Consider the following 27,816-nt stretch of genomic DNA (forward strand, 5'->3'; position numbering starts at 1 on the left):
TGACCCAATTTACAGTTGGGTCAGAACAGAAAGTCAACAGATACTGTTATATAGCTTTCCTGAACTGCATTACAGCATGGATTTAAAGTCAATTATACAGTTAATCTAAAAATCAGAACACCACATATAATACTTCAATTGACGTCACGTCATATTTGAGTCTTACAAGAGTTAACAGCTTTAATTTGCACTGAAACTACTTTGCATTTTAGCTGCAGTTTATGCCAAGTAATTTCAACAATGAAACCTTAAGTGGCTGTGATGCCACTTATGTCATGTGAGAGAATGCCTTTTAATACACTATCGAAAAAGAAGAGGGGGGGGAGGTCCAGAAGCAGGAATTATTTACTCTAATTTTTCCCTTTTTGTCTTGGGAGCTCCAAGCCACCAATTTATCTTTTTGGAAAACCTGTTTTGGTGTGTCAGCAAGACGCACGGCTCACCACAGCACTACAGCCACAGAACTCGGATCAAATGGAGTACTCCTCTTCCCTTCCCACCCTTCCCAGCAAACTTGCCTTCAAACTCTGACAAACTTGCTAAAGAACTCTAGAAGGCAGCAACTAACTACTTATTGCTGTTACTCATCCTGTATTCCTTTACTGTGATGAAAATACCAATGTTGCTTCCACTCAACTAGCAGAAACTGACCCAGCGTTGTCTTAGCGTGGTCCAAAACCCACTGACATCAATTGAAATGGACAGGCTCTTTAGACAATATATAGCAGTACGCTTTATAATACATATCTTATAGCAACATATAGCTCTACACTTTATAACAAAACCGTTAAATAAAAAACTATTGTAATACTCAGCACTGTTACGGATCTGCCACTTTTTATAATCACAATAATTGTCTTGGGCTTTAACTATAAATGTACATGAAATCAACACAGCACACGGCAAGAGGGTGTGCAAATAACTTTTTCTTAAAGTTTTTAGTATAGTGACATTCATAATCTTTTAATGGGAACTGCCATAAGTATGTGTTTACACAGTGGTTTTGTAGTACATGTTAATATAGTACATAGCACATTATTTTCTTTAGGAAACAAAATCTTTCTTATATATCTAAGTTGAAATAGTTTGACATATAATACTACTGACAGGGTAAATACAGAGAGGGATATGCATAAACAAATACCGCAAACCTGCATGTGGGGAACATTGCATCAAAATTACACTTCTGGGAAACCACCGAGTGTGTCTGAAAGACACGGGCTAAATGAAAACTGAAAATAGAGTAAGTCAGCACTTGCTTTATATGGCTGCTCAGTATGTTAGCAATGCTGCAGCATTTGGAGGGTATAAATCATCCAAGATATAAGAAAACTGGGAAAACATAGCAAAGCTATCTAAAGTACTAGGACCTAGGCAGAACTGAAAAATAATTGACATGCCTTAAAATGCACGCTGTGAAATATTGCACCGTGTCATAGTCTGAAAACTCAGCTCCTTTCCCTCATTGTCTGGTCCATATCCATTAGTGCGAGAAAAGAGAGGTGAAAAGCCACAGACGTTTAGCCCAAGATCCATACACATGGAAAAGCGAGGGATTTGCTCTGTTTGCCTCCATTTCATCCCGTGGAACTGTCACTCCTTGTGGAAAGCTACAGACTTCTAACTTTAAACTTAAGCATTTAGTTAGTCTATGGGAACTTGACTCGGTGAACAAAAAGCCTTGCAAAACCTTCCTGCGTAACCCTCCCATAAAGCGATCACAAACACATCAGCCGGTCAGGCAGCTCGCTCGGAGCGGGGGCAAGGGTGAACTTGCGCTTTCTGGAAATTTCGAAATTACCTTTTTGAAACGCCGCTATCCTGAAAAACCTTCCTAGGACAGACACGGAAGAGACAAGCGAGTTCAAGAGCTAACAACTCTCCTCTCACTTCACCCGAGCAATGAATATACAGCCGGAACAGCACAAATCTCAGCTCCAGAGAGAGACGGGCAGCGCTCCCGGCCGGGCTCGGCCCTGCCATCCCGCATCATCTTTCGGGAACCGAAAATAACACATCCCCCGCTCGCCTTCCGGGCGGAGGAGGATGCTTCCCACCTCTCCCCCATCCCCGGCCCGGGGAGATGCCTCCCGGCACGACGTTCCGTGGACGGGGTGAGGGGGATGCTCCATCCGTGACCCGGGGTTGCTCCCGGCACCACGACCCTGCTCCCCCGAAGGAAGGAGGAGGAGGCTGCTGCACCGGCACAGCTCTCCCGGGGGACTCCTGGCTCGTTCCCGGGTTTCTCCTCCCCGCAAGACTCATCGCGGCGGCTCCTCCTTCCCCGACCCGGGAACCCGCGGGAGGCCGTTTTCCGCGGGGAATGGGAAGTCGCTCCCCCGTGGGGCTGAAGGAGGCGCGGGCTGCCGGCGGACCGGCGAGGAGGCGGGCCCGGGAGGTGGGGGAAGAGGCGGGGAAGGAGGGCGAGAGGAACGGCGTTCCGGTCCCGTCCCCGGCGGCGGAGTGCGAGGATGAGCGGTGGGGATGGTGGAGTCCGGGCGGGCGCCATCAGCTATTCCCTCCCCTCCATCCCTTCCAACAAACTGCCGGACTTGCGTTTTATCAGCCGTGGCGCTTACGGTACCGTGTCCGCCGCTCGCCACGCTGACTGGAGGGTCCCGGTGGCCCTCAAATGTCTGCAGGGACCGCTGCTAGACAGGTAATGGGGGTGAGGAGGGGGGACCAACGGGATGGAGCATTGCGGAGGGGGGCGGCTCCAGGAAAGGGGGGGGGGGGGGGTGATGGGGGCGGCGCGGCTGCTCCCATCATCATCCCCCTCCCCGCCCCCCCCGTAGGGAAAGACTGAACTGAACCCGCCTTTCCCCTAACCCAGGAAGGGGGTCCCACGCTCCCTCTTCGCCCGCGCCACTCCGTGAGTGCGTCCCGTCGGTGGGTAAAGCCGCCACGGGTGGTGGAACGCGGGTTCTGCCGGGCGTGGGTCGAGCTGCCGCGGCGAAAGGCGCCGGCGTGGGTTTCTCACGTTTGGTGGATCGGAGACCGGGTGTCTTGGTAGGCAGCGATGCTTCAAATCCAAGGGCAAAGGACATCCCACGAAGAGTGATTCAGCCTGAGCCAGGAGAAAGCACGTACCAGCCCCGGAGCTTCCTCTCTTTCGGTTGCTGAAAATGGGTGGTTTCAGTCTCAGCATGCGAGACGCTGAGCAGGTTGCCTCTTCGGAAGGTTTGGGTTTTTTTCTTCTGCAGTGCGCACCTTGGTTCCTCCTCCCGGTGGGATTTGCACAGCTCGGCTTCTTTCTGGGTGTGTTGGTTGCTAACCATTTTGCTGAAGTATCAGCAGGGTATTGAAATGCAGTGATTGCTATAGATTCGTTGTTTACAGAGACAGACAGAGAGAATGTAAGAAACATATTACTGTATCCCCTAGAAATTGCTTCTAGCTCCCAGAAGAGGAAGCTTCTCCAAGACAATGCACAATCTTTATTATTATTTTTTTGCCCCAGATCTCACAGTACTGAAAGAAGCTAATTTAAAATAGTAGGCTTGTAGGCCCCCACATACAACTGATATTTTCTATTAGCTCTTCAGCTTGTAGCAATTGCGATCCCCATTTTCCTGGGGCCCAAGTGACAGCATGGAGTTGTTGCTCCATGTAAGGAGGCAGCAGGTAATAATTTTTCATCCATCTTTGCCTCATTCGCTCCCTACAGTGACAATTTTTTATCATATCCATGCAAACTTGCCTCTTCTTAGGCTGTCTGAAGCCTGCCTGGCTGTAAATCTGCCTCTTACGTCTTATCTAGGTGTCTTTAATCCTTACTGCCTCAGGTTTCTTTGATCTAATATTAGGCATTTAGGCAGAGTAGCTTCACTCAAAATAACAAGGCTTCTAGTCTTGTGACCCAATATGCTAGAATATAAGATAAATTGTTTTAAGCTGTCTGACCTCTTATTCCCCATGTGTGTACACAGGCTTTATCTCTGAAATCTTGCCAGAATGAAACGGAATCTCAGTTATGTTTTTAAGCAGGAATATTGTGTTCTCTGATAAATTTATTGTTTGCTTTTTTTTTCTTTACTTTAAATGTTTGCTTAAATCCCTGCTAATACAATGTTTATCCTTTGAACTCAGTTGAGAGAAAACAACAAATATTTTTAGCCTTGTGAGCATTCAGATTAGTGTGACATCTAAGCTGTGAAATTCTGATGAATTTGGGGAAAGTGAGGTAATCAAAATAATTCTACCACCTACCATATATCATGCAAAGCTTGGAAATACTATCAGAAGACTGAAAGCTGTAAGAAATCTGTTATACCTGAGTCACTGCAGCAAGTGATTTGCCAGTTGTGCAATAGGCAACATAAAATGCCATCCTGTAAACGCTGTCAAGAAAAGGGAAGAGTTCACAGTGCAGGTAATTTCCCAAACTGGAAGCCTGCACTGTGCATCCCAGAACTTGATGCATGACCAGCCAAAGAGCAAAGCCAGTTGGGAAGGTATGTGCTAATTTAGGCATTACTCAACGCCCTTCTAGTGTGGAGCAGACAAAGGTGAAGTGACTTACAGACACAGGAATAGACCTCAACACGTTGCAACTCATTTCCCGGCTACAGCTGAATCCCATGCAGATGTGCCTCACAGTCTGGGAAAACCCCTAACTTTCTCAAACCAAGCCTTTTCTGGAGAGAGGAAGGAAGGGAAGGAGTTGTGTCTTTTGTCTCATGCTTTTTTTGAAGGCTGCCCTTTTAATTTGATCATTTCCTAGCGTTTCCTCTAATAGAAGCCTTTTTCCATCACATAGGTAAGGACCAACAATTGCCATTAACTTCACATCCAAATTCAAAGTTTTCTTGTCGTAAAAGCAGCAGGCTTTAGTTCTCCGAGCTTCTTGTTTTCCCTGTATACTGTGACAGCCTGTTCTTTGCGAGGGCTGGATCTACATCGATGGGTCCAGACTGACGTGAGCTCTTCAGTGTGTGCCCCGAGCTTGGTGGACGCAAGCCAGCTCTCAGCCGGGAGCTGCATAGCCACAATAACACGGTGCTGTGCCGAGCAAATCGTGATGGGCATAGCCCTGGCTTGTATGCAGCCATGCCCCAGCACAGCTGTATTGCTTCCGAATCAGGCTGGCTCCCATCCGAAGGATCAGTCTTAGATGCGCTGTAAAAGTCCTGTTATTGCATATCCCAGTCACGTACTTGTACCTGTATCAGTCTCCACTGGTATAAAATCAAAACCTTTTTTTCTTGGAATTATCCCTCGTGGTCCAAGTATCCTCACTGTCAACAAACTCATTTTTTTCAACAACATTTGAGATATAAGGCATGCCAAGTCATTTATAATTTTTAGGGGTAGAAGCATACTCAATCTTAAATAAAACTTGAGCTTCTCAAATCCATGTGCTGCAAGGTCTGAATTTGTGAAGATATGTCAAATTCACATTTATGAGAAGGTTTGACGTGCCAGAGAGCATTCCCACAGCGAAATTCAGGCATCTGAACATCATGAGGCCGGTCTTTTCCTGTTTTTTCCAGAGGGTGATTCAAAGCAGGGCCCCAATTTGAAGGAACAATTTGTGTGAAAACAAAATATAGTTGGTCATTCCTTTTCCTTCAGAAACTGAAGGTGCACTCCTTTAGCCCATATTACTTTAGTGCTCAGCAATGTCCACTAGATTTAAATGGCTGGAGAATTGCAAGTATTAAAATCTCCACTCCAGGAGATTATTTTGGGCCTCAGTGAAAACTCAGGGTTTGAAGATGGGCAGTAAAATAGGACAAATGTTGGTTATTACCATTATGGTTACAGAGGACTGTGAGTGTTGGAGTTCTGAGTGTATTCTTCTTTACTGGAAACATGGATGAAATGTGTGATGGAAACAGATTTGTGTGGTACAACAAACCTGGGGAAGCTGTCTTGTATTTGTATTTGCGGATTCTCATCTGATTTAGAGTATCTTGTTATCCAAACAGCGTAGTAGGACACAAAAGGTGAAAGGTGGTGGTATTGCATAGAGGTACATAATTTTTTTAAGAGAATATAGTGAACTCAACATTTGCTTTGAGTTTCCTAGTATTGGTATGGTAATGCTTTTTTTTGTTTCTTTTCTTTAAGTGATAGAAACCACCTTCTAAAAGAAGCAGAGATATTACACAAAGCCAGGTTTAGTTACATTCTGCCAATTTTGGGAGTTTGCAATGAGCCTGAATTTCTGGGGATAGTAACAGAATACATGACAAATGGGTCATTAAACCAGCTTTTACATGGGGTAAGTGTACTTACAGTCTTTAAATACAATCCCTGGTTGTTTCAAATAGATTGTGATTTCCATACTTAAGGAAAGTAGTGAAGTGTATTATTAATAATATTTCAAATTAAAAGACAGTCATTACTACTAGTAGTTTTTAATGCACAGGTAGACTTTCTGTGTCCCCAAAAGACAACCAAACTCAGAAGACTTCAGTTTTATTACACTTTTTCCTTTAATGTCGTGACCTATAACTGGCTTCATGTTGAATTATTATATACAATCACTTTAAAAATCTCTGTTGTTCTCTAATTAGAATCTGAAATACTTGTGCTTACTTCAGCCTGGGTTTCAGAATTATTGACAATGTAAATAGCACACAAAGATGAGTTTTTTCCCTGAATTTGAGTCTGTCTTTAAAAAAAAAATGAAGATTTTTACTTAAGTTTATGGAAGTCAAATATAGCTAATCTGACCAGATATGGATATTTCTACCAGATCTTACTCTCAGGAGTAAGTTCTTCTGCGCTGAACTCTCAGCTGCTCCCACTAGCTTGGTCCGAGCATCCAGTGTTGCTACTGTAAAGCTGCTGCAGTTGTGTCTCAACAGCACAGCAGTCTGGTCTGTACCTTTAATCAGTACATATCTCACGGCTTACAGAGCTCAGCTGTGTGTTTTTCATAAAGGCATTAGTGTCAATGTAACTTTTAAGACTTCAGTTGAGTTTTACTGCCTTTTTCTTGGTGTATGAATATTTATAAAGGCAGTATTTTGTGCTTAGTTTCACCACAGCTTTTCTTTTTTTCCCCAATGACAGCTGAAGTTAGGATTCTTGCCTTCCTTTGTGTAGTACTTATAATCTGTGGGTTGCAAGTTTCATACAGGAGTTCATCTGTAAATCATATTCCCCTATGAATGAGTAATATAGTAAATGTCCTACATCACGTATATCAGTCGTGAACTATTATGTGAATGCTAGGGAACGGAAACATAACACTGCATGATTAACATTAATATATTTGTTTTAACAGCTAACCAGCTCAGTTGAAATTTTTAAAGGAGTTCATGTAATGTATATTTTAAAAGATTACTGCTTGTCCAAGCCACTTTCTTCCTATTATGAAAGTCTTTGTGTTGTGCTGTTAGATCAGAACAGAGAACTATCTTCTGGTTTTGTGGTTTTATCTTGGCAGAAAGATGTATATCCTGACGTTCCCTGGTGCCTGAGATTCCGCATTCTTTATGAAATTGCTTTGGGAGTAAACTATTTGCACAACATGAATCCTCCATTGCTGCACCATGACTTGAAAACCCAGAATATTTTACTGGATGATGAGTTTCATGTCAAGGTAGAGTTATTTAATCCTTATGTTCTTCAGCATCCAGAACGAGTGAAAGTGTTTTAATTGTTGTAGAGGAGGAAGGGTGAGGATGTGGCCGTACAGAGAGGACATAATTGTATGCCACGTGTTTTCTTCTGTCCTTGCAGACAGAACTTACCAACTTCTTTTGAGAACTCTGCTTTGCTCAAGTGTGGATTTAACCCATCTGAAAAGACCGGAAAGACATAATTTGGGCTGTTTGTGGTATAGCGGTGGCTGATACTCAATAGCAGTGACACTCTCGTATGGCAGCCTTCCAAGGGTGGCTATGTCTGGCCCTTTCTGAGGAGAAAGTAGAAGATAGTCCTGTCCGAGATGCTCAAACAAGTTAGTTCCGGAGGACAGTAGAACCAAATTCAAATGTTAATACCCCATTTAATATTTATCATGCAATATGTACATATATGTGCTGTTAGTGTGGTATAAGAACATATAAAACATAACTGCAAAATCTGAACATGTTGGAAGATTGCTTTTGTGAAGCTTCTTAGAGAAAGGAAACATAAATAGAGAAGTAACATTAGTTTAAAACTTTAATTCTGCCTTTTAAAATATCACTGCCACAATGTGAAAAGGAGATTAAAGTACTTCTGACAAAATGGTTAGATGCTTCCATAACTGCAAGAGTTGGGTTTGTTTTTTTAAAAGATCCTCTGTTTTTAAAAATGATAGAATATACTATTCAAGTAAATGAGAAATAAGAGATATTTTGCACTTAATTTATACCTGAGCGGCGAATGCTTCAGTTGTTACCGTGAGATGATCTTTTTGTGAGCCCTCTGAGCAAAGAGCAAAGATGCAGTGCTGATTTCTTCTTTCTCCATTGCAAAGATATTTTTCTTGGCAGCGAGGCGCCTTACGCAGCTTTGTCTCCGCTCACGCCCTCAGCAGGTCATACCTCCTCCCACTCAGTTGAGCTGGTATTGCCACCTCTCAGGCTTCCTGATAAACCTGACTGGGAAACTGGTCCAAGTCATTTTTTCATCCACTCTTTTTTTTAATCCCTAACAGCACTGGTGCAGTCTGGGGCTCTGCCTGACCACATCTAAACATTTGCTTTGCTGGAGCAATTGAAGGGAAGAGGTTAACTCTTGCCCTGCCTCCCGTAAGGAGTCTCTGGAAGCCCGTCCTTAGGGTTTTTAAGTGTTTTTTTGAGGGTGAAGCAAGATTCTGTAAATTAGGAGAGCTGGCAGGAAACGCAAGGAAGGTTATCATGCATGTCGAATAGAAGAAGTATTGCATATGTATAAAAGTAACACTATTCATAGAGTGCTCTCCCAGATCTACTGGATGAGCGAGATAGCGTGACCAGTTACAGCGAGGAAGGCTCGATGAAACTGAGCTGGAGAGACAAAAAGATTGTTTTTCACTGTGGATTCTGACTGTAGACCCTCCAGAAGGGTTATTTCTGTTATCTTAATTGCCACAGTGCTCGTACAGGCATCTTTGTTGAAAATGTTTTTGCTCTCATGCAAATGCTGGACAAGCGCAGAGCTCGTAGATGGCTACTTATGTTTCTGCCTTGTATGCCGGCCACTCTGCAGCTCAGCCAGCAAGTTTCTTCTGCTGGCTGTTTGTCTCCCTACGAATAACCTAGCCTGACATCTTGCTCCCTGGCTCACGGGTGGCTGGAATGTAAACCAAAGTCAATTCATTCTTTATGTGGATGCACGGTAAACTCTGCAGGAAGGGACAAGGCCCCAGAGTGCACAGGAAACAAAATATTCAGCGACTTTTTGCAGCACAGAATTTCAGAATATCAACTTTATTAATTCGAGATTAATATTTTGTAGTTTGGGGCATGAGGTGGAGGGCCCTAAAATTTTTCTATGAGGGCAACTGTCTCGGGATATCTGCAGGCTGAGTTACGTAGAGCTATTATGATTTATCCGAAATTTGTGCTTTCTACACAACCAGGGAGCTAGAAGTACTCGATGGGTTCTTGTTTGCCTTTTGTAACCAAAGAAAGTGATTTTCTTCATACAGGACAGATTCCCGTAGCAGATTCTCCAGCCATAGAGTATATGAGTCCTTCCTTAAAAGAAGAGGATAGGGCAGTGCTATAGGGATAGCGTGTGTCATGACCTGGGAATGCTTTCTGAACCTGAGCTGGTGTTTCCTGTTGCTAGGACAACCACATACTTTTTGGGTGTCGGGTTAAGGACTTTTAGTGACCTGTTCTTTCAGGCATATTTCAGGAATTTCTAAGAACGGTCAGCAGATAAATCCAGTTTTTCTTCTCAGAACGACTGATTTGTCCTCTCCAGATTGCAGATTTTGGCATGTCAAAATGGCGTGTCATATCCATGTCGCAATCACGAAGTGAAACCTCTTTGCCAGAAGGAGGGACGATTATCTACATGCCACCTGAAGATTACAATCCCAGTCAGAAAACCCGTGCAAGTGTAAAACACGATATCTACAGGTAACTCATGTTGTTCTCAAGTGGGCTTTGCAATCTGAATTCAAATTTGATGTACTGAACGTAGGCTTTAGCGTATCTTCTGCAATTTTCTTATTCTCAGAAGTGGTGCAAGTGTACAAGCAAAATGAGTCCGGGAAAATAGAATTGAGTGGTAGCTGGATTTGATCACCTGTTTCTTTAGAAAACACTGTGACAAGTGTAATGCTCCAGAAATTAAGCTAGAACTACAGAAACAGAGGAGATGATTGATTTCTGTGAATGAGTGTACACACAGAGACAATATAGGGAGGGGAAAACCTGTTCACACCATTGTCTCAATGCACATACCCTTGTAATTTGTCCACATCAATTAACACAATTTGCAGAATGTGTTCGGGGGAAGGAAGGAGACATATTTTTGGAAAGGGGTTAGGAAAAAACAGGGTGATGGGATTGGAGGAAGTATTTAGAGAGATCACCTTAAGGAATAACTTACTTTCTGAAAGTTCAGGTAGATTTGCGTCAGGCAGTTCTGAGTAGTAGAAGTAACAGAGTAGGAAGTAGTAGAGTGGTGTGACCCATGTAGCAAAACAGCAACTGCTCTTAGGATAGTAGAGTTACCATTAGCTGATCTGAAAAGTCTTGGAGAGCTCAAAGATTACTTGAACGATCGTGGAGGGAATTGTCATATGTAAATGGGGATTGAGGTGGCATGAAGAGGCACATCACTGTGAAAAAGCCTATCTCTCTGTCACACCCTACCACCTTTGCCTTCACTGTCTTTGGCAGGGTTGTATTTTGGTGAGAGATGGATCAGTCTCAGAGGGTCTTACTGGCCTCCAGGGACACCGCTATTTCTCTTAGTTGTCCCTTGCCCTTAAGGGGCACACAAAGTTCCTTGACATTCCTATCCAAAGAATAGACACGGTAACACACCTGCTTTCCTCACCCTTCGATGAGAAAGTCTGGACTAGGAAGACATTGAAAATGAATAACGGTACATTAGTACATTACGGGGAAAGAAGTAGTGTGACATTATCTCCTCTGGCTTCTAATTTTAGAGAATTTGAAAGTGTGGCCAGTGGCTTAATAAGTGAGTGGAGATGAGGAAGACAAATGTTTGTCAAAAAGAAAAAAAAATGCGTGCAGAGGAATAACAACCTAGTGGGAGAAAATAAGAGAGAAAAGATCAGTAGAAGAGCTTAGAAAACTGATAAATTCAGAAGGAAAGAGATTATTTGACAAGAGAGAAGAAACTGAGACAACGTTGTAAAGAGGGATGGCGGTTCAAGGCAGGAAGACGTGAAGGTAGAGAGACGGTGAAGGAAATGACCACCAGAAAGGTCACACAGGAAGGTCTGTGCTGAGGGTCAGAAGGAGACGCTGTGAAGCAGAAATACCAAAGGAAAACATGACGAGTGTAAAGAGGGATCAGCAGAAAGTGGTATGCTGCGGTGTAGTAGAACTGAGAAGATAATCTTTCGTTGCAGAGAGATTCCAAACTGAACGAAAGGCTGGATGTCTGATTAATTGACCACAGCAGATACGGCTGAATGTTGTTGCGATATTGAAGCTAATTTGTGAGGAAGGATCTTTCTTAAAGAAACAAATCCGTTGAAGTACAGTCAAGCAGCATTAACTTTTAGAAAAGGAATAATTTGCTGTGCCAAAAAGAAAAGAGCCAGCATGAATTTCTCAATAATGCACCAAAAGCAGGCTTTCTAACAGGGAGGAAGGACTGCTTTTATTAAAAGTTACTGGAATAATTTTTTAACATTGGTGAATGTTAAAATGTGAATGGAATAAGTGGTTTAGAGAAGCTCAATTTATATGATTGATTTTAAGCGTCAGTTGTTTTGTTCTTACTTTTTTTTTTTATTCTTCCTAATTGGTAGCTGTTCAATGATATAATGCTTAGAAGCAGTTAAATGTAGCCTGTATGCAAAATTTGGTACTTCTTAGTGATGTAGGAAAATACTGTCTTTGTGTACAGTTACTTGAGAAGTTGAGCAAACATTTATTCTGATAAGTGTAATTCTTCTTTAGCTACAATATAATTCTTTGCATAGTTTCATTTCTATTGCTTCAGTGGAAATTGGATTTCAGTTTTTGTGAGGTAACATTTTAAAAACTTTTTAATCCATTTTGAATTTGATTTGTTGAAAAAATAAAGGAGCAGAGGTTAGCTTACAAGGATATGTCTGAAATTAGAAATGGGGTTCTTAAGCAGTGAAATATTTTTGCTCTGTCATTTTAGCTTTAAAACTACTGGATTTATTCCTCACACCAAATTCCTATTCTTAAAAAAACAGATTTGGGGTTTTTACATTATTTTGAGTAAGCAGATGTGTGTTCAGTCTGCTGGCTGTAGTCCATTCTGTGAAGTGAATCTTGTGTAAAAGATCTCTCCCTATAGAGAAGATTGCATATGTTGAAAGTATATATGGCTGGGGGGGGTGAGGGGGGGAAGTCTGTATCTTACCTGACTCTGACTTTGTGTTGGGATAGAGGTGTGGGTGAATGCCACCCTCCCTGCGAGTACCCTGTTTCCCGTGTCAGATCCGGACTGGGGAGATGCCACAGTATTGCAGTTGGGACAGAGCAGTTGGGACTCTGGGGCTCCCTTTAATTTGCATGCTGAGATTTAAACTGCATGTATGTTATTCACAACATAGTAGTAGAGCAGAGCTAAGACAGATTTGGAATAGTTTATATGCCAAGTACTTTTCCTGTACTTAATGTTATTAACTAGTTCTAGTTGAAGTCACTGGTTAAAATTCCTGCTGGTTTTCATATATTCAGGTCATTGTTGTGGTCAGCTATAGTCAGTCCCGTGTGTGCATGCAGGATCATTTTAGCAAAATGTCGTTAATAAAATGTAAAGCTGAGCCCATCATGTTACTAAGTGTCAGCAATCTAAAATAATGTCTTCTACACTTTTTATACTTTAAACAGTTATGCAATTATTATGTGGGAAGTGATGTCAAGGAAACAGCCATTTGAAGGTAAGGCCATCTCTTCCTTTAATTTATTTTCCCAGCCTTGCGCAAAGGCTAAACCTGAGACCTGAGTACCTGGGGACTTCATTTTAGAGGTTACTTTTTAATGATTCGACTTGTAAGCTTGTTGAAGAGCACTTCGAGTTACTTTTCAAATTAAACTCTTTTTCTGTATATTTTTAAATTACAATAAAATTACATAAATTACAAATACTTTTTCTTTTGTAAGAAAAAGGGCATAACCTTATTTTGGTGAACTGTAAATACTATGTCTGCAAACTAAATTATTCCTCCTGTAGTAAGCTATTTATATTGCATATATTTCTAATGAATGCACGGTGTCTATTTTGACAGAAGTTATAAACCCCTTGCAGATAATGTACAGTGTGTCACAAGGACAGCGACTGGATTTAAGTGAAGAAAGTTTATCAATGGACATTCCTCATCGAGTGGTCATCATAAGATTAATAGGAAGTGGATGGGCACAAGACCCAGATGAAAGACCATCGTTCTTAAGTGAGTTTACCTTGCATAATAAGAAGAGATTTTAAAATTGCCAGATTTCTGTTGAACGTTGTACTTACAAAGCAAGGCTATAGTCGCAAAAGGGAAATGGTAAACATGTCACAAGATACATGTGCTCCGTCTTATTGCATATGAGAAGGTGTTTGTCTGCCTTCACCATGTCTGCAAATAAGCTTTTATGAATGGAACTATGTGTGTGCCATAAAACCAAGTTGTTAGTTGGAGTCTTTTGCACTTGCCATCCCTAATTTACCTGTAAAAAAGTAGCATATTTTGTTTCACTACTTGCACTTGGGTTTTTTTGTTTATTGTTGAAGGGAAACTTTTTTTTTAAGAAAGGGGGGGAAGTGAAGTATATAATGAGTACTGTGGGATTTATGAGCAAGCTGGCAAACATGCCAACAAATCACTGCACATCAGATAAGCTATAGTGACTTCACCTTGTGTTTGCATCTCAGTATAGATCTTTTTCACTAAGACTTTTATCTTTGACTGTTCCACCGCCCAGACTCAGCAGGAACTGGTTGAACCCATGTGCTTAACTATCTCTTTCCATCTTTGTTTAGCTTTTTGTCCACAAGACCAAATATAGATGCTTTCAGCCTTTTTTACAGTGGATTACAGAATTTAGGGAATAAGATTGAAGTGTGAGCTTGTAGAGATAAGCGTGGCATAGTGTGAACTGGAAACGTTTTGGTTTGATTTTTGCAAACCTGTGTTTGTCACACTTAACCGACACACTCGGTGTGTGTTGAATCCAAATTTATTCCCCATCAATTTATTTTAACATGCTTAATTTTGTAGCGACTTTCAGCTCTTGTTTGGCTATTGTAAAAAGGTAATTCCATAAAAACTGGCAGGAAGTGATCACCAGTTTGCAACTTTTAAATTTGCTCTTGCAGAGTTGCTGTGGTCACATATGTCAACGTGGTGAAGCTAACAGTGGTTCCTGCAGCTGCCTCGCTGTGCTGCTTTAATTTGCGTGTGCTTTAAAAGCTTCCTCCATACACTTTTAGAAAACTAATTCTGTAGGGAAAGCTGAACTGCCTTGGAGAGGAAAAAATGTAGAAAAAGAGAGTTACTGAAATTGTTCAACCGTAGAACAGTACAAAGAGCTCTGGCCTAAACAATTCTATATTTTAAGTTCCTCACTGGTTAGGTTGAGGATGCAATGTCTCAAACCTGAAATACTAGGTTTTTTTAGTTGCTTCTGGTAGGTTTTGTTTTTAGGGTTTGTTTCAGTGGGTTTTTTTAATGTTACCAGTAGAGAGGTCCACAATCTTAATGTTTCATTTATAGCATTGGTGAACAGAACTTTGTTTATTATTTTGAAAACCATTATAGGCGTACATCCTTTGAGCTGGAAATTGTCAGAAAGTTGCTGTTCAGATAGCTTAGAAAGAAATGTTCATAACTTCATTTTTTTGCATCAGTTTGGCAGAGAACAAAATGAGGACACATCCAAACACATACAGCATTCTCACATTCAGTTTACAGTCCAAAATTAATTACACGACCTTTTTTGAGGCTTTCTTATTTTTGCATTAAGACATTTTGAAATGTCAGGTTATTTTGGCATGAGTCTGGTTTGTATCATTGTAAATTGTGGATTATTTTTTTCCCAAGCAAGGAAATATATCTATAATATTTTTTAAATCAAGAATAGACACATCATGATATTTCCTTATGTATTCTTATGGCCACACTGAAAGGATAATTACCTGGGATAGGTACTAAATTGTGAGCTCATTTGGGTTCTGGTATTAGTGCCATGTCTGTAGTAAGATGGTCTTTGAAGAAAACATGCATTGCTTTTTCCCCTACTTTACTATCATAAAAAGAAAGAGGAAGTTGCAAAACTGTTACAAAATTAAGGGAAGTAAAGCTCACTGATTGGGAAATTTTGCAATTACCGTAGCATGGGGCAGGAGGAAACCAAAACATCCAAACACCCTTTTTGTTAAATAAACTTTAAATACAAAAGCTCAGTTAACATGTCTGTTCCCCTTATAAAGAACGGATAAAGACTATTTATCACTTTGTTTATGCATGTACTTGGAATGCATACCTACAATTTAATTATAATCAACAAAAATTAATAGTGCTAGTATTTCAGTGTGGAAAATGGAGTGCCAAACCTGTAAAACTCCCTTTTAGCTGACACAAGAAAATAAAAATCCCAGTATTGAATGTATGCCTTGAAGATGCTAGTGGAAAAAAATTAATATGGGAGAACTGTGGTAAAATTATAGTAAAAAATAAAAAAAATGTTAATAAGGATGCAGTGTGACGAATTGCTAGTATGGTTAAATGGGGTTTGGCGAATGGATGGAGCCCATAAAAATGCAGTAGAATCGTGATATGCCGTCATCCTTTCCTGAGGCTTTGTTGTACTTGAGCACAATTTCAAAGAGACATTTTTATAGTAGGGTCATGTCAAAATTTGAAACACTTCTAGTTTTGTAAACCTTTCAGCATTGGAAAGCAAGGGAGCATAGCACAGGTTGTCACGGGCTTATTGGGTTGTCGTGTGTCTATGTGAGCAGATGGTTTTAGCTTCTCTGCCGCGCTGCCTTTGGTGAGCATGAGGACACTGTCATTTGGGTTCACTGGAGGTGACAGGTCAGTGCCTTGACTATGACCATCTTCTCCAGCCCTGCCACGCAGCACCTATTCTGGATTTTGCTGTGGTGGGGGGTTGTTTGTTTATTTTCCTTATTATAAATATTTAACCCCTCTGCTGGAGTGGGAAGACCGTGACCCACTCTGAGGTCTTGTGCTGTTTGGTCCCATTTAGCAAACCAGGCTTGATGGGTCTATCTTGCAATACAGCAAAGGCACCGATCTACCCATCCCAGGAATGCAAGACTTGGGGTCGGGCACAGGCTCTCTTTTGATACCGAGTGCTGAGGTGGCCGCATCAGGACAGGGTTTGTTTTGGTGATGTGAATCTGTTGCGTTTGTGGCAGGTGAAAGCAAGAAAGATCTGTTTAGCAGCTTTGATATGTATCAATAGCCAAATGACTTTTGTAAATTTAAGAAAGTAGCTTTAGCAAAATGAAAACTTAATTTCCACCTTAAATCCTTCAGCAAAGTACTCTTTCTTTCTTTAGAATGCTTAATAGATCTTGAGCCAGTCCTGCGAACGTTTGATGAAATAGCTATGCTGGAAGCAGTGATTCTGTTAAAGAGATCAAAGGTAAGCGGCTTTTGTTACAGTCATGAGTTGGTCAAATAAGTTGGTAACTTTTGCTTGCAAAAAGTTATCATCTCCTTTGTCATTTATCTAATTTTGTATCTGGCTGCGGCATGTGTTTGTACAGAGCCGTCATCTTGTCTTATAGCAGAAATTTAATGCAGGTAAATATGTCTCTTCCAGTCACTATATGAATCGCGAGGTATTTACAAGAGTGGAAAGAAAACAGATGTGGAGCAGTTATCTCTAAATATACCTCTGAATCCTCAAGAGGTAAATATTTTACATACTGCATTTGGTTTGTCGGCATCATTAAAGATCCTGAGAGCTTTAAAGAGAGGTTGACTTGGTAACGGGGAATTGTTCTGCAGTTTACTTTCCTGTGCAGTCAAGGAAAGGCATAAAAAGTGTTAGTGGAGCCAGCGTGTAACAAATGCAAAACCATATAGGTGAAGATTGTAAAGGGTGGTTAAGCAGAAATAAGAAGGGCATATCCTCTAAGCGTGGGAAAACCAGCGCGTCAAGGAGGAATGCGGCACACAATGTCTGCAACTTGTAAGAGACTTGACTTCTGCTCCCTTACACCTCTATGGAGCTTGCTTATATAGGGTCATATTGATATGCTTTTACATTTTGAATCTCAGTGGTGCTTCTTTTGATTCTTAATAATAATTAAACTTCTACACAAAATTGCTGTCAGCTTTGGAAAAACACAAGTATTAGGATTACATAGATTTCTTCCGTTTGACTGTATTTTAATTATGCTGTCTGTTGAGCTTTTAGATAGCAGGGAAAAGACAGTGACGGGAAAGTACTCTAAATCATTGCAACTTTGTATTTATTTAATGCGAGTTTTCATTATACAACTGGAATCATTTCAGGAAACATATTCTGGTTCCGTACAATGTGATGCGCTTCCCCTTCGGAGCATCTCTCCAGATTTATCAAGAATCAAGTCTGTTCCGAAGTGTAATATCCTCTCATCAGGTAGAGATACTCATGACTTCATACAAACTTAAATTGCTATCACAGCTTTATACTCCCCCTGTAACATTGCACTTGCATAGTAGATAGTTGGATCTTGGCTTATGTCAGAAAAGAGATGTATTTTGCAAACTTAGTGCTCTGGGTAAAAACGTAGAGTGTTTTAGCTCTGATTTTCTATTCGTGTCACTTGAGAAATCCCCACTGCTCGCAGCTTCAGTGTTCCTATTCAGGGTCACAAGCACAGAGATGGCATTTGCTTGTCCCTTCAGACCCTTGGCAGTTTAGTTACTCATTTGTGAACTACTTCTGAAGATAAAAAGGCTAAACATTTTGAGTCACTCCTAAAGTTGAGTAAATGGAAAGTTTCTAATGCAGCCCAACCTCTCGATCATTTTTGGTTCAACAAATAAAACGGCTTCAATAAATAGATTGCCTTGCAAAAGTATCTGCACAGACCTTTTGTAGCTGTCACCTTTTCTAAATAAAAGTTGGCAAAATTCCCAGACAAAACTCAGTTTTGAGGTTTTGCTGATATCAGAAGCCAGAAAGATGCAATGGGACTCCGATGAAATAGCAATACGTGGTGAAACTTAGGCTGCACTTGAGTTTCTTCTCTTGAAAGAATGCAAACATATATTTCAAAAGAACGGCCCATCCTTTGGCTTTGCCGGGACACACAATGGTGTGAAAGTAGACAAGACGATTGACTTCACTGCTATAAAGTAGAGCATCAAAAAATGTGCCGAGATGCTGCAAGACTGGAGATACTCTGGTAAAGGTAGGAGGGCACAGGCAGTTTCTTTTCCAGTTCCTGTTTGAACACATCCACAATTCTGGGCTTGTACTCAATGTACTAGAAAGATATAAATACAGCAAGAATTTCCAGGGAAAATAAATTACGGGAGGCTTAAGGAATTTGAGTTACAGGGGAAAATGGCAGAAAGCAAACGTAGTGTAGTTTGGCTGTACCTCTACCCAAGCATTTATCTGTACACATAGTATAAAAATCTTAAAGATGGAGAATAAATTGTGGTTACCAAGCTTAACGGGAATGTTGTGGTAAATGTTAGAAAATGGATTAGACTGAATATGAGCATGGACTATAAGTGTAATCAGAATAATAATGATAAATGTCAGCCCTTCTTGCTGCTGGTTCATGTTAAAAATTGTTATATCTGCCTGTGGAGGGCATTGATGAGATTGTGGTGGTACTATTAATCTGATTGATCAGTTGGTGATCCTTTACATAGTCACGGCTTAGACTTTGTTGCATGTGCGTATAGATACTGTAAAGCCTGTGAAAATAGTGTCTACAAAACCATGCTACAGCAGAAGTGTTTGTTATTACTTTGCCAATATCTGCATCAGGTAGCTTTATAATGGAAAGCAAGACTGACATATTCCTCTTGCTTTGCCTAAATTAGATGCAATCGTTTCAGGTGAAAATCTGTTCCCAGGTATCTGTTAGCAAGACATATGTTTGGCATGGCACCAAGGCAAAAGTTAGTGACTATAGATTTTAGTGGAGTTGGTTTTTCCACCAATACAATTAGAAGATTTTTCAGCAACTTGCTCCTTCAGAGCTAGGAACTGTCTTCTAACTTTCAGCCTCTTTAATTTTTCTTCCCTAGCCAGCTTATAAACACACTTGTTCTTGGCCATTGCTTTAAACTTAAATAGCTCTTTTCCCATTTTACTTCTGATATAGAGAGTAATCCTTTAATACGCTTTGTTTTGCTAGACAAACAGGATACGCCCTTTTGAAGTCCATTTGTAAAATAAGCTTCTTCATTCTCCTGGTATCCTACTAGTCCTCCCTGTGCATGCTCTAACTTAAGTCATTGGACTAAGGCTACCAAACATCTGTACTTAGTATTAGAAAATAAGTGTGACAAGTGTTTTCTGCCTGAAATAAGAACTTTATTTAATATACCTTAGAATTTTATTTTCTCTTTCTCACAAGATCCTTCATTACGGAATAATCTACGTAGTTGTTTTTTTTTTCCCCACCTCAATTCCAGATCACTAGCCCCGGCTTGAAGCAGAAAGTCTAGATCTCATGTTTTGTGCTACCAAATTTCCACTTCTATTACCCCAGTTTCTAGGTCAACTAGGTTTTGTCTGAGTAACCTGGGTCAACCCCTTCTTTCTGAAAAACATCTGCAAATTTCATTAGCATGTTTCTATTTTTTATGCTGTGGTCACTGGTCAAGTTCATTCTCTCATACTAGTACAATCCCAGTAGTTTGTCTCTAATGGTATTAAAGAGCCATGTGTGCCTAGAGGTCTATAACAATCTACCCCAGTAGAGCTGTTTAAAATCCTTTTCTAAAATGACCTTTCATTCACACCGGTTGTCTCCTAATCCTTTCTCATTCATGAAGTAGATAACATCTGCTGCTTCGCACTATATAGCTCTGCCCAGCTGACTTTCTCTCTCTTTAATGAAATGAAAAGCTAGTTACTATGAGTTCTAGTCCACCATTTTTTAAATAATAACAGTTTCATTTCTTTCACATTTTCCTATTCCTGCTCCTTGTAATTACAGCCATATTCTTCCACAGGTCAACACTCTGATCTAGGAATACACCTTAAAATACCTCCTCTGGATGGATATCTATAAATCCTGAGCTGTCCAGGAGGCTACCTGTTCTTATTGTGTCTTTAGATGTTCATCTGAATTCTTACATGTGCATCTTTATTCTTAGTTAACATCTCTGAAGCTCTTTTATCAAGTGACATCGTGAAAGTTTGAAATGAAAACTATATACAGAAATAGGTGTATGCACTGTAATTGGTTTCTCGTCAGCTGTTATCTCTTCTTTGAGTCACTCCTACTGCTGCTTTCACATCCATCATCTATTTCTGCCATAAAAAAATCCTAAAAATAGAAACTATTAAGCTTTCCACCTGATAAAATCCCCTCTTTTCCCTTTGTTTGCAAATGTTTACATGAAGCTTTCTTGCAGTCATATGCTGTTTTGATGGACTACCGAAAGTTTCCATTGGCTTCCCACTGAATGTCACTATTGGTCTTCGTGTTCTTTCCCTCCACCTGGATCTTTCTTTCAATCTTTCCACCTTTGTTATGTTGCCAAACTTCACCAAAATAAATTAGTTGGCTTTCATGATGACTCCTAGCTACCTCTCCAAACACTTGAAGGAGTTATTTTTTTCTTCCAGTCCCTACAAAATTTTTCTGTCAGACAGGTTTTTTAAAGCTTGCATCTACCAAACTTATCCTCTCAATGTTCTTTTAAAATAAAACAAGACCCCCAAACCCATAGTCAAGCCCCGGTAAAAGATGAGGGACATAAATGTATTCAGAACCTGACTGTAAGGAATAATGTGCTGTATTTGAAGTTAATTTAGGTTGTTTGTGACTTGTTTTATGGAATTCCTCTAAATAGTCTCTGATGGCTGTTTTTTATTTGAACACAGAAGTAATACAGATCACTCTCTTTTTTTCCCCTCCTTTTTTTTTTTTTTTTAAGATGGAAATTCTGAGGGTCTACACTCTCTCAGTAGTCAAAGCACAGATGAAAATATCTCTGTAACTCAGAGCGCCAAACTTCTTATGCATCCATACACTCATTTTCGCTCATCTGAGAAGAGTATTTCAGATGCCTCAAATTCTGCATCGTGCATGCTACGATCATCACCAATTCTTTCAGGTACAGTAAACACTGATTTAATTCCAAGACCCACAATAAGTGTCCTAATAAATATATGTGTGTATGAAATGGAAACTGGAACTGTGGTTCATCTGTAAAATGAAAACAAAGCATTCTTTAAATTCAGAATGCAACTAATTCTGTCCTTGTAGCCTTATATTACAAAGTAAGTAAAACCAATGTAAAATGTGATGAGCAAACTTAATTTCTGCTGCCTGGGGTCTTGTTTAACCCACTCCCTTTGCTCATATTATTTCTCCTTTCTGCTACTGCTGTAGCAGTGCTGCAGTCCAACAGAAGAGGGAAAAAGTTAGCTGGAGCTTAACTCATCTTGTTGCCTGTCACTTCTCCCCACTTTTTAAGCCTGTCAATCTTCCTCTTAGTAATTGTGGGGCAAAGAGAATCATAGAATCATAGAATGGTTTAGGTTGGAAAGGACGTTGAAGATCATCAAGTTCCAACCCCCCTGCCATAGGCAGGGACACCTCCCACTAGACCGGTTTGCCAAAGGCCACGTCCAGCCTGGCCTTGAACATCTCCTTGGATGGGACCTCAACAACCTCTCTGGGCAACCTGTTCCAGTGCCTTACCATCCTCAAAGTGAAAAACTTCTTCCTAATGTTTAAAGCCATTCCCCCTCGTCCTATCGCTACATGCCCGAGTAAAAAGTCCTTCCCCAGCTCTCCTGTAGGCCCCCTTTAGGTACTGGAAGGCCGCAATAAGATCTCCCCGGAGCCTTCTCTTCTCCAGGCTGAACAGCCCCAACTCTTTCAGCCTCTCCTCATAGGAGAGGTGCTCCAGCTCTCAGATCATCCTCGTGGCTCTCCTCTGGACACGCTCCAGCAGGTCCGTGTCCTTCTTATGCTGGGGACTCCAGAGCTGGATGCAGTACTCCAGGTGGGGGTCTCACAAGAGTGGAGTAGAGGGGCAGAATCACCTCCTTTGACCTGCTGGCCACACTTCTTTTGATGCAGCCCAGGATACGGTTGGCCTTCTGGGCTGTAATCACACACTGCTGGCTCATGTTGAGCTTCTCGTCAATCAGCACACCCAGGTCCTTCTCCTCAGGGCTGCTCTCCAGCCATTCCCCGCCGAGCCTGTATTTCTGCTTGGGATTGCCCCGACCCAGATGTAGGACCTTGCACTTGGCCTTGTTGAACTGCATGAGGTTGGCTTGGGCCCACCTCTCCAGCCTGTCCAGGTCCCTCTGGATGGCATCCCTCCCCTCCAGTGTGTCTCCCTCACCAAAGAAACAGCGGCTGTGTCAGCATCTCACCTTTAATGATCTTCTATGTTAGTTGACAGCCCACTGCATGATACACCTATGTACTAAATAACTGTTAAATATGTGCTTAAAAAAAAAAAAACCAAAACAAAAATAAACTTAAATGCATGATGAATTATTCAGAGAGATATTTTTTTCTGGACCGCACAGTAACGTGCAACTTTATAAAGGTCTGCCACATCATCCCTCTTCTGGGAATATGAGGATTGGAACCTTTTCACTCTGTGAATCCTCAGCTTGAGGAAAATACGCAGGAAACTATAGGGATGTTTTCAGTAAACTTCAATAAAAATCCCACTAGAAAGTGAAGTTACCACCTCTCTCTTTTTAGTACCAGGTTGGGTTGAACACTGGAACAGGTTGCCCGCAGAGGCTGTCGAAGTCCCATCACTTTGGAGGTGCTCAAAATTCAGCTGGACAAGGCCCTGAGCAACCTGAGTTATCCCTGAAGTTGGCCCTGCTTTAAGCACCTCCTTCAGGGTTCCTTCCAACCTCAATTACTCTGTGATTCAGATAAAATAAATACTCTAGCCACCAAATCTGTCAAATTGGAACATTTAAATGTGGAATACAATAGTAAAATGTTAAAAACATGTTTAGTAGTCTAGCGTATTTCTGACCAAAGACAAGTTTTAAACAGCTCTTTCTCAGCTTGTTCTTTTTTCTATGGCACTATTTATTGATAGGCAGTTACAATGCTTTTTTTTTTTTTTTTTTTAATCCTCACCAATCTCAGATTTTGTTTTGGAAACCATACAACAGAATGTAGCTCATCAGTGGATCCAAAGTAAAAGAGAAGAAATCATTGATCAGATGACTGAAGCATGTTTAAATCAGTCACTGGATGCTCTTCTATCAAGATTTCTACTCATGAAAGAAGACTACGAACTTATAAGCACCAAACCTACAAGGACATCAAAAGTCCGACAGCTGCTTGATACCTCAGATAGCCAAGGAGAGGAATTTGCCAGAATTATAATACAAAAGTTGAAAGATAACAAACAGCTAGGACTTCAACCTTATCCAGACATTGTATCTAATTCTCTAAGACTGCAGCTTTAAACGTATTCTTTCTGTATGAAGCCATGTGAATATTTCTTACAACACGATTCTTGTTTCTATATAGTAGTTTTATATATGTACCGCTTTGTCTCTACTGTGCCTTTGTAGAGTCTCAGAAATGACACTGAGTTCATCTAGACTGCATTTGGTGAATTACAAATTAATCTGTTGGAGTGCAGTCATAAAGCCAACACTTATTGACTCAATTCATACAAGAATTTTGTTTCTACATGACAAAGAAAAAACATTAAATGTTCCCTATTTTGCATATTTTCTCTTTAAACATATCCTTTCCTTTCACGTCACAGATTTGAGGCAACCCATCTCAACTTGGAGTATTGGGTTTTCTCCCTCCATCTGCTCTTTCCCATAGAGGGAGGAAAAAATCTAGGTGCTCTATTTTGGGGCTTCTGTGCCATGTTTATAATAAATTTTCTTCTTTCAGCCTTACTGGTTACTCCTCCCAAGACACCGGAGAAGAATAGTAGGTGGGAGGAAGTTTACATTGCATTTTTACAGGATTTTTTATTATGTTTTGTTTTGTTTTTCCCATTTTGTTGCCAGGGCAAGCGCTTCAGACCACAGCATAAGAACTTCAGTCCAAAGAGGAGCCCGAGGGCAAGGAGGAGATTGTGTTGATCATCTTTGTTCTGCTAAGAACCGATACATTAGAAAGGGTGCAGCTATAGCCTTTTACATTATTTGGTTACACCCGCCTAAACCCCTCTTGAAATCATAGTATGATGAGATCCACATACAGCTTATACAAGGGAACCCTCAGTTAATACCTCTTTTACATTTCCTTAGTTAATGCCTCCCTTACCTTTGTCATCTGCCATAAATACTTCTCATGTTGCTGGATCAAACTTTTAATTCAACTCTATTTTTAGTACTTACATGATGAGCAGTAGTTTGGGTCTGTACAAAGATCAAGCATGCACTGCCCTGCCAGGCTGGAAGTGATGTGTGGGGGTCTCTCCTGCCATGACCTGCTTTAACCTTCTCTGGACAACAACTCCACCGTCCTTTTTTGTCTGAAGGATGGTGCTAGCATGTTGAGGAACAAATGGGGCCACCTGAGAGGAAAAGGTACGTGGTATTTTTTTCAGCTCATTTCAGAAAGCCTTAACGACTTTATCTAGGTGGCTTCAAAACTAGTGAAAAAACTACTGGTTTTAATTTGTCAAAACACAGCACAGGCAAATGATTTTTACAAGAATAAAAAATAATTACAAATTCTGCTAACACTATATAAAATTTGGGAAATTCCAAACTACACATACAAGAAAGGTGAAATCTGTCTAAGCTACCATATAAAAAGGAGCAGATAAATGAGAAATCCTAAGTGATGGCTGCTTGGAAACCTATGGAGATGGGAGATCTGCCTCATTTCAATGATTGAAGTTTCAGTGTGGGCATTACTGGTTGCCAACAGCTTAGTGTTTTCAATATCTGCCTTAACTTATTTTATGAACCGAATCACAAGAATACAATGTAGAGTTTATTGGGTAGAAAAGGAGTTTTTTTCATTTTTTAATTAAGATTTTGGCATAAACTGGAAATTTGCATTTTATCCTGCTTCTCTCTGAAGGCTATAAAATTCAAACTAGATAGGTGAGACCAGGACAATGGTGCAATGAATGGTTGTGCTTTTTGTAGAGCAGACCTGAAGATGTCCAGCAGGGTCAGGCTCTGAGGAAAGCTGCCAGCCTTGCCAGTGGAAGTTTGGTTCCAGAACTGCATGTTTCATTACACGTCACATTTTAAGCCACATTTCTTCACTGTTAGTAGTGCCTAAAGAAAGATTTGTGTCATGTAGCAAAATAGCATTTCTTCGATGTGTGTTCAAAATTCATTGTCCATTAAGAGCTTTCCTGACTTGTGCTTCTAGTAAGTAGAAGAACAGAGGCTTCTTTAGGGGTACCTTTTTACAAGCTGTTACGTTGTTCTTCTCGTAGGGTCTGCATGAGTTGCAAACTTTGTAATTTATTATTTTAAATCACGTGTAAGAAGGTAAAAGCAGTCCTGCTGTGTGTGAAAAGCCTTGGCCTGCCAGGTTGCACTTGGCCTGCCAGGTGGCAAATGGTGTCTCATGCCTGGGGGTCTGCATCTTCTTCCTATTTCCCAACTCTTTGAAAGTAGCCTCTGCCTTAGAACCAACAGAACTTGAGCACAGCACAGATGCCACGCTTCCTAGCTCTACGTGCTGGGCAGAGCACATGGTGATACCTGTACAGGCTGGCAGACTGACCTGAATCTGTGATTTGTGCTGTTGATCCTTCTCGGTGCTGCTACTGCACCTTCACACCGTTGGCCCTGACATGTTCTGCAGCCTGATAGTGTTTCTGCTGCAGCTTTTCTGCCAGCGCCCCTTGAGCTGCTGTTCCCCGAAGGTCTTGTGGATGGGTGGAGGAGCCCTGGGGAAAGAGTGGGACACATCCCAAAGCCATTCCAGATGCTGCCAAGGCAACTGTGGTAGTTGCCCACCCTCCAATCTCTTCATCGTGGAGAGGACATGTTGGACATAAAAGATGAGGACCCACTGGTAGGACACCTGGCTGAGGGGAAAGAGCATCCTGTTGCTTTCTGAAGTCTCCCTGCTGACTCTTGTCTGTCAGTAGGGAACTAGTTCGGGGTCAGTTAATGATAATAATGATAATAATGATAATTATGATAAATCTGCCCTACAGAGTCACATTCAGGAATGGTGTTGTCATGCTGCTTCAATCACTATGGGCTGCCCCTCTTGATGTGCCATCACCCATAGGTGTCACAGCTGCAGGAAAAGTAATTTTCTACTCCCGGTCCTGAATACACATGCATCTGCATGGCCATGAGTGTTGTTCTAACCAAAACCCAGCCGTCCAAGGAAACCCTGAGGCCACTCAATAGAAGAACTCAGTTCTACCTCCCTCTTCTTTCCTTGGACCCTGAGCCTCCCTCCATGAGGGAGTGGAATCCATAAACCAGTTAGGCACCAACCTGTTAGGCACACACAGATTTCTTCAAGAGTGAAATGGAGGAGGGGGCAGCCACACTCAGGACTTGAGGGATACAGAAGAAGGGGTAAGGAGAAAGCTTTGGGGTAGGCATGGGGAAAGGGAGGTGGAGGCTGCGTGCCTGATCCACACAGGGTGTGTAAAGGGTGTGTGGAGGTGACAGACCTATGAGCCAATACGTCAAAGTCTGCTGCTGCTTCTGTTGTTTAATTCCAGGGCTATGAAAGAGGAACAGAGTTTCTGTGCAACTGGAACACTCAGCACTGATTTTGACTGTGACAGCAAGTCTAGGGTTGGCGAGGACAGTCAGGCACAGTCATGCAGTACACGCACAACTTCTCTGTCAGGAAGCCCAAGTCTGGAGTGTCTGCTACAGTCATGCCAGGTCTGGGGACGTGGCAGGTGGGACCTACTCTGTGAGAGAAAGGGTTGCAGGCGCTCAGGAAGACTACCATTTGGAAAGCAGGTTGGTTGCCCCCACACACCTTCCAATACACAACAGCATTTTGTGCACCCCTCACTTCTTCACAGCAATTCCTAACAGATTTTTCAACTTTTTGCCTCCAAGGAGGAATGATGCTGATGTTTCAGAGCACTGTTCTTGCTGACAGTAAAAGCTTTTCTCTGAGTTCTAACTGCTCATTGAGAGCCTTTTAAAATGCACACATAAAAATATCCTTTTACATGTACACGGGGAAAAACAGAAACATAGGACTATACATATTATTTTGCACTTGTTACCATTAGGTTTCATAGGCCATTTTAGCATCTAGTCACTTAGCAGTGACTGATCCTTGTGTCTGGCTCCCATGCCTTGAGTTAACATGGTTGGTAGAGGTTCCTTGACATGGTCTGCGCGCTATGCTCTGTCCTCCATCAACCTCATGGGAAAGTAAGTAAAGATCAGATTTTACCAAGACGACACAAGTGGTGGCCTTTGTTTGTCATTCAGACTCTTGCAGCTAACGGCAGAAGGTGTTTGGCAGGTTAATTGTAAGCTCATCTTGCAGACGAGGACTGTCGGAGCCTGTGCTGGCTGAGCTGTGAGGCGCAGGGGGCAGAGGTAAGGAACTGGAGGAAGCAGAGGACTTGTTAGA

At 41.4% G+C, this 27,816-nt stretch overlaps 1 protein-coding gene across 1 annotated transcript; it reads left to right on the top strand.

Moving 5' to 3' along the window:
• Positions 1–2,471: 2,471 nt before the first annotated feature.
• On the top strand, positions 2,472–23,988 carry RIPK2 (receptor interacting serine/threonine kinase 2; the record flags this gene model as incomplete). Its single annotated transcript, XM_082479677.1, has 11 exons — positions 2,472–2,659; positions 6,073–6,226; positions 7,400–7,555; positions 9,856–10,013; positions 12,948–12,997; positions 13,346–13,507; positions 16,630–16,715; positions 16,896–16,985; positions 17,594–17,699; positions 21,194–21,373; positions 23,395–23,988. The coding sequence occupies 11 exons, from the start codon at positions 2,472–2,474 to the stop codon at positions 23,718–23,720; spliced, it is 1,656 nt and encodes a 551-aa protein (XP_082335803.1). The 3' UTR covers positions 23,721–23,988.
• Between the last annotated feature and the right edge of the window lie 3,828 nt (positions 23,989–27,816).

The sequence above is a fragment of the Vanellus vanellus genome (assembly GCF_965231255.1).
Source record: "Vanellus vanellus genome assembly, chromosome: 2".
In the NCBI taxonomy this organism is placed as follows: domain Eukaryota; kingdom Metazoa; phylum Chordata; class Aves; order Charadriiformes; family Charadriidae; genus Vanellus; species Vanellus vanellus.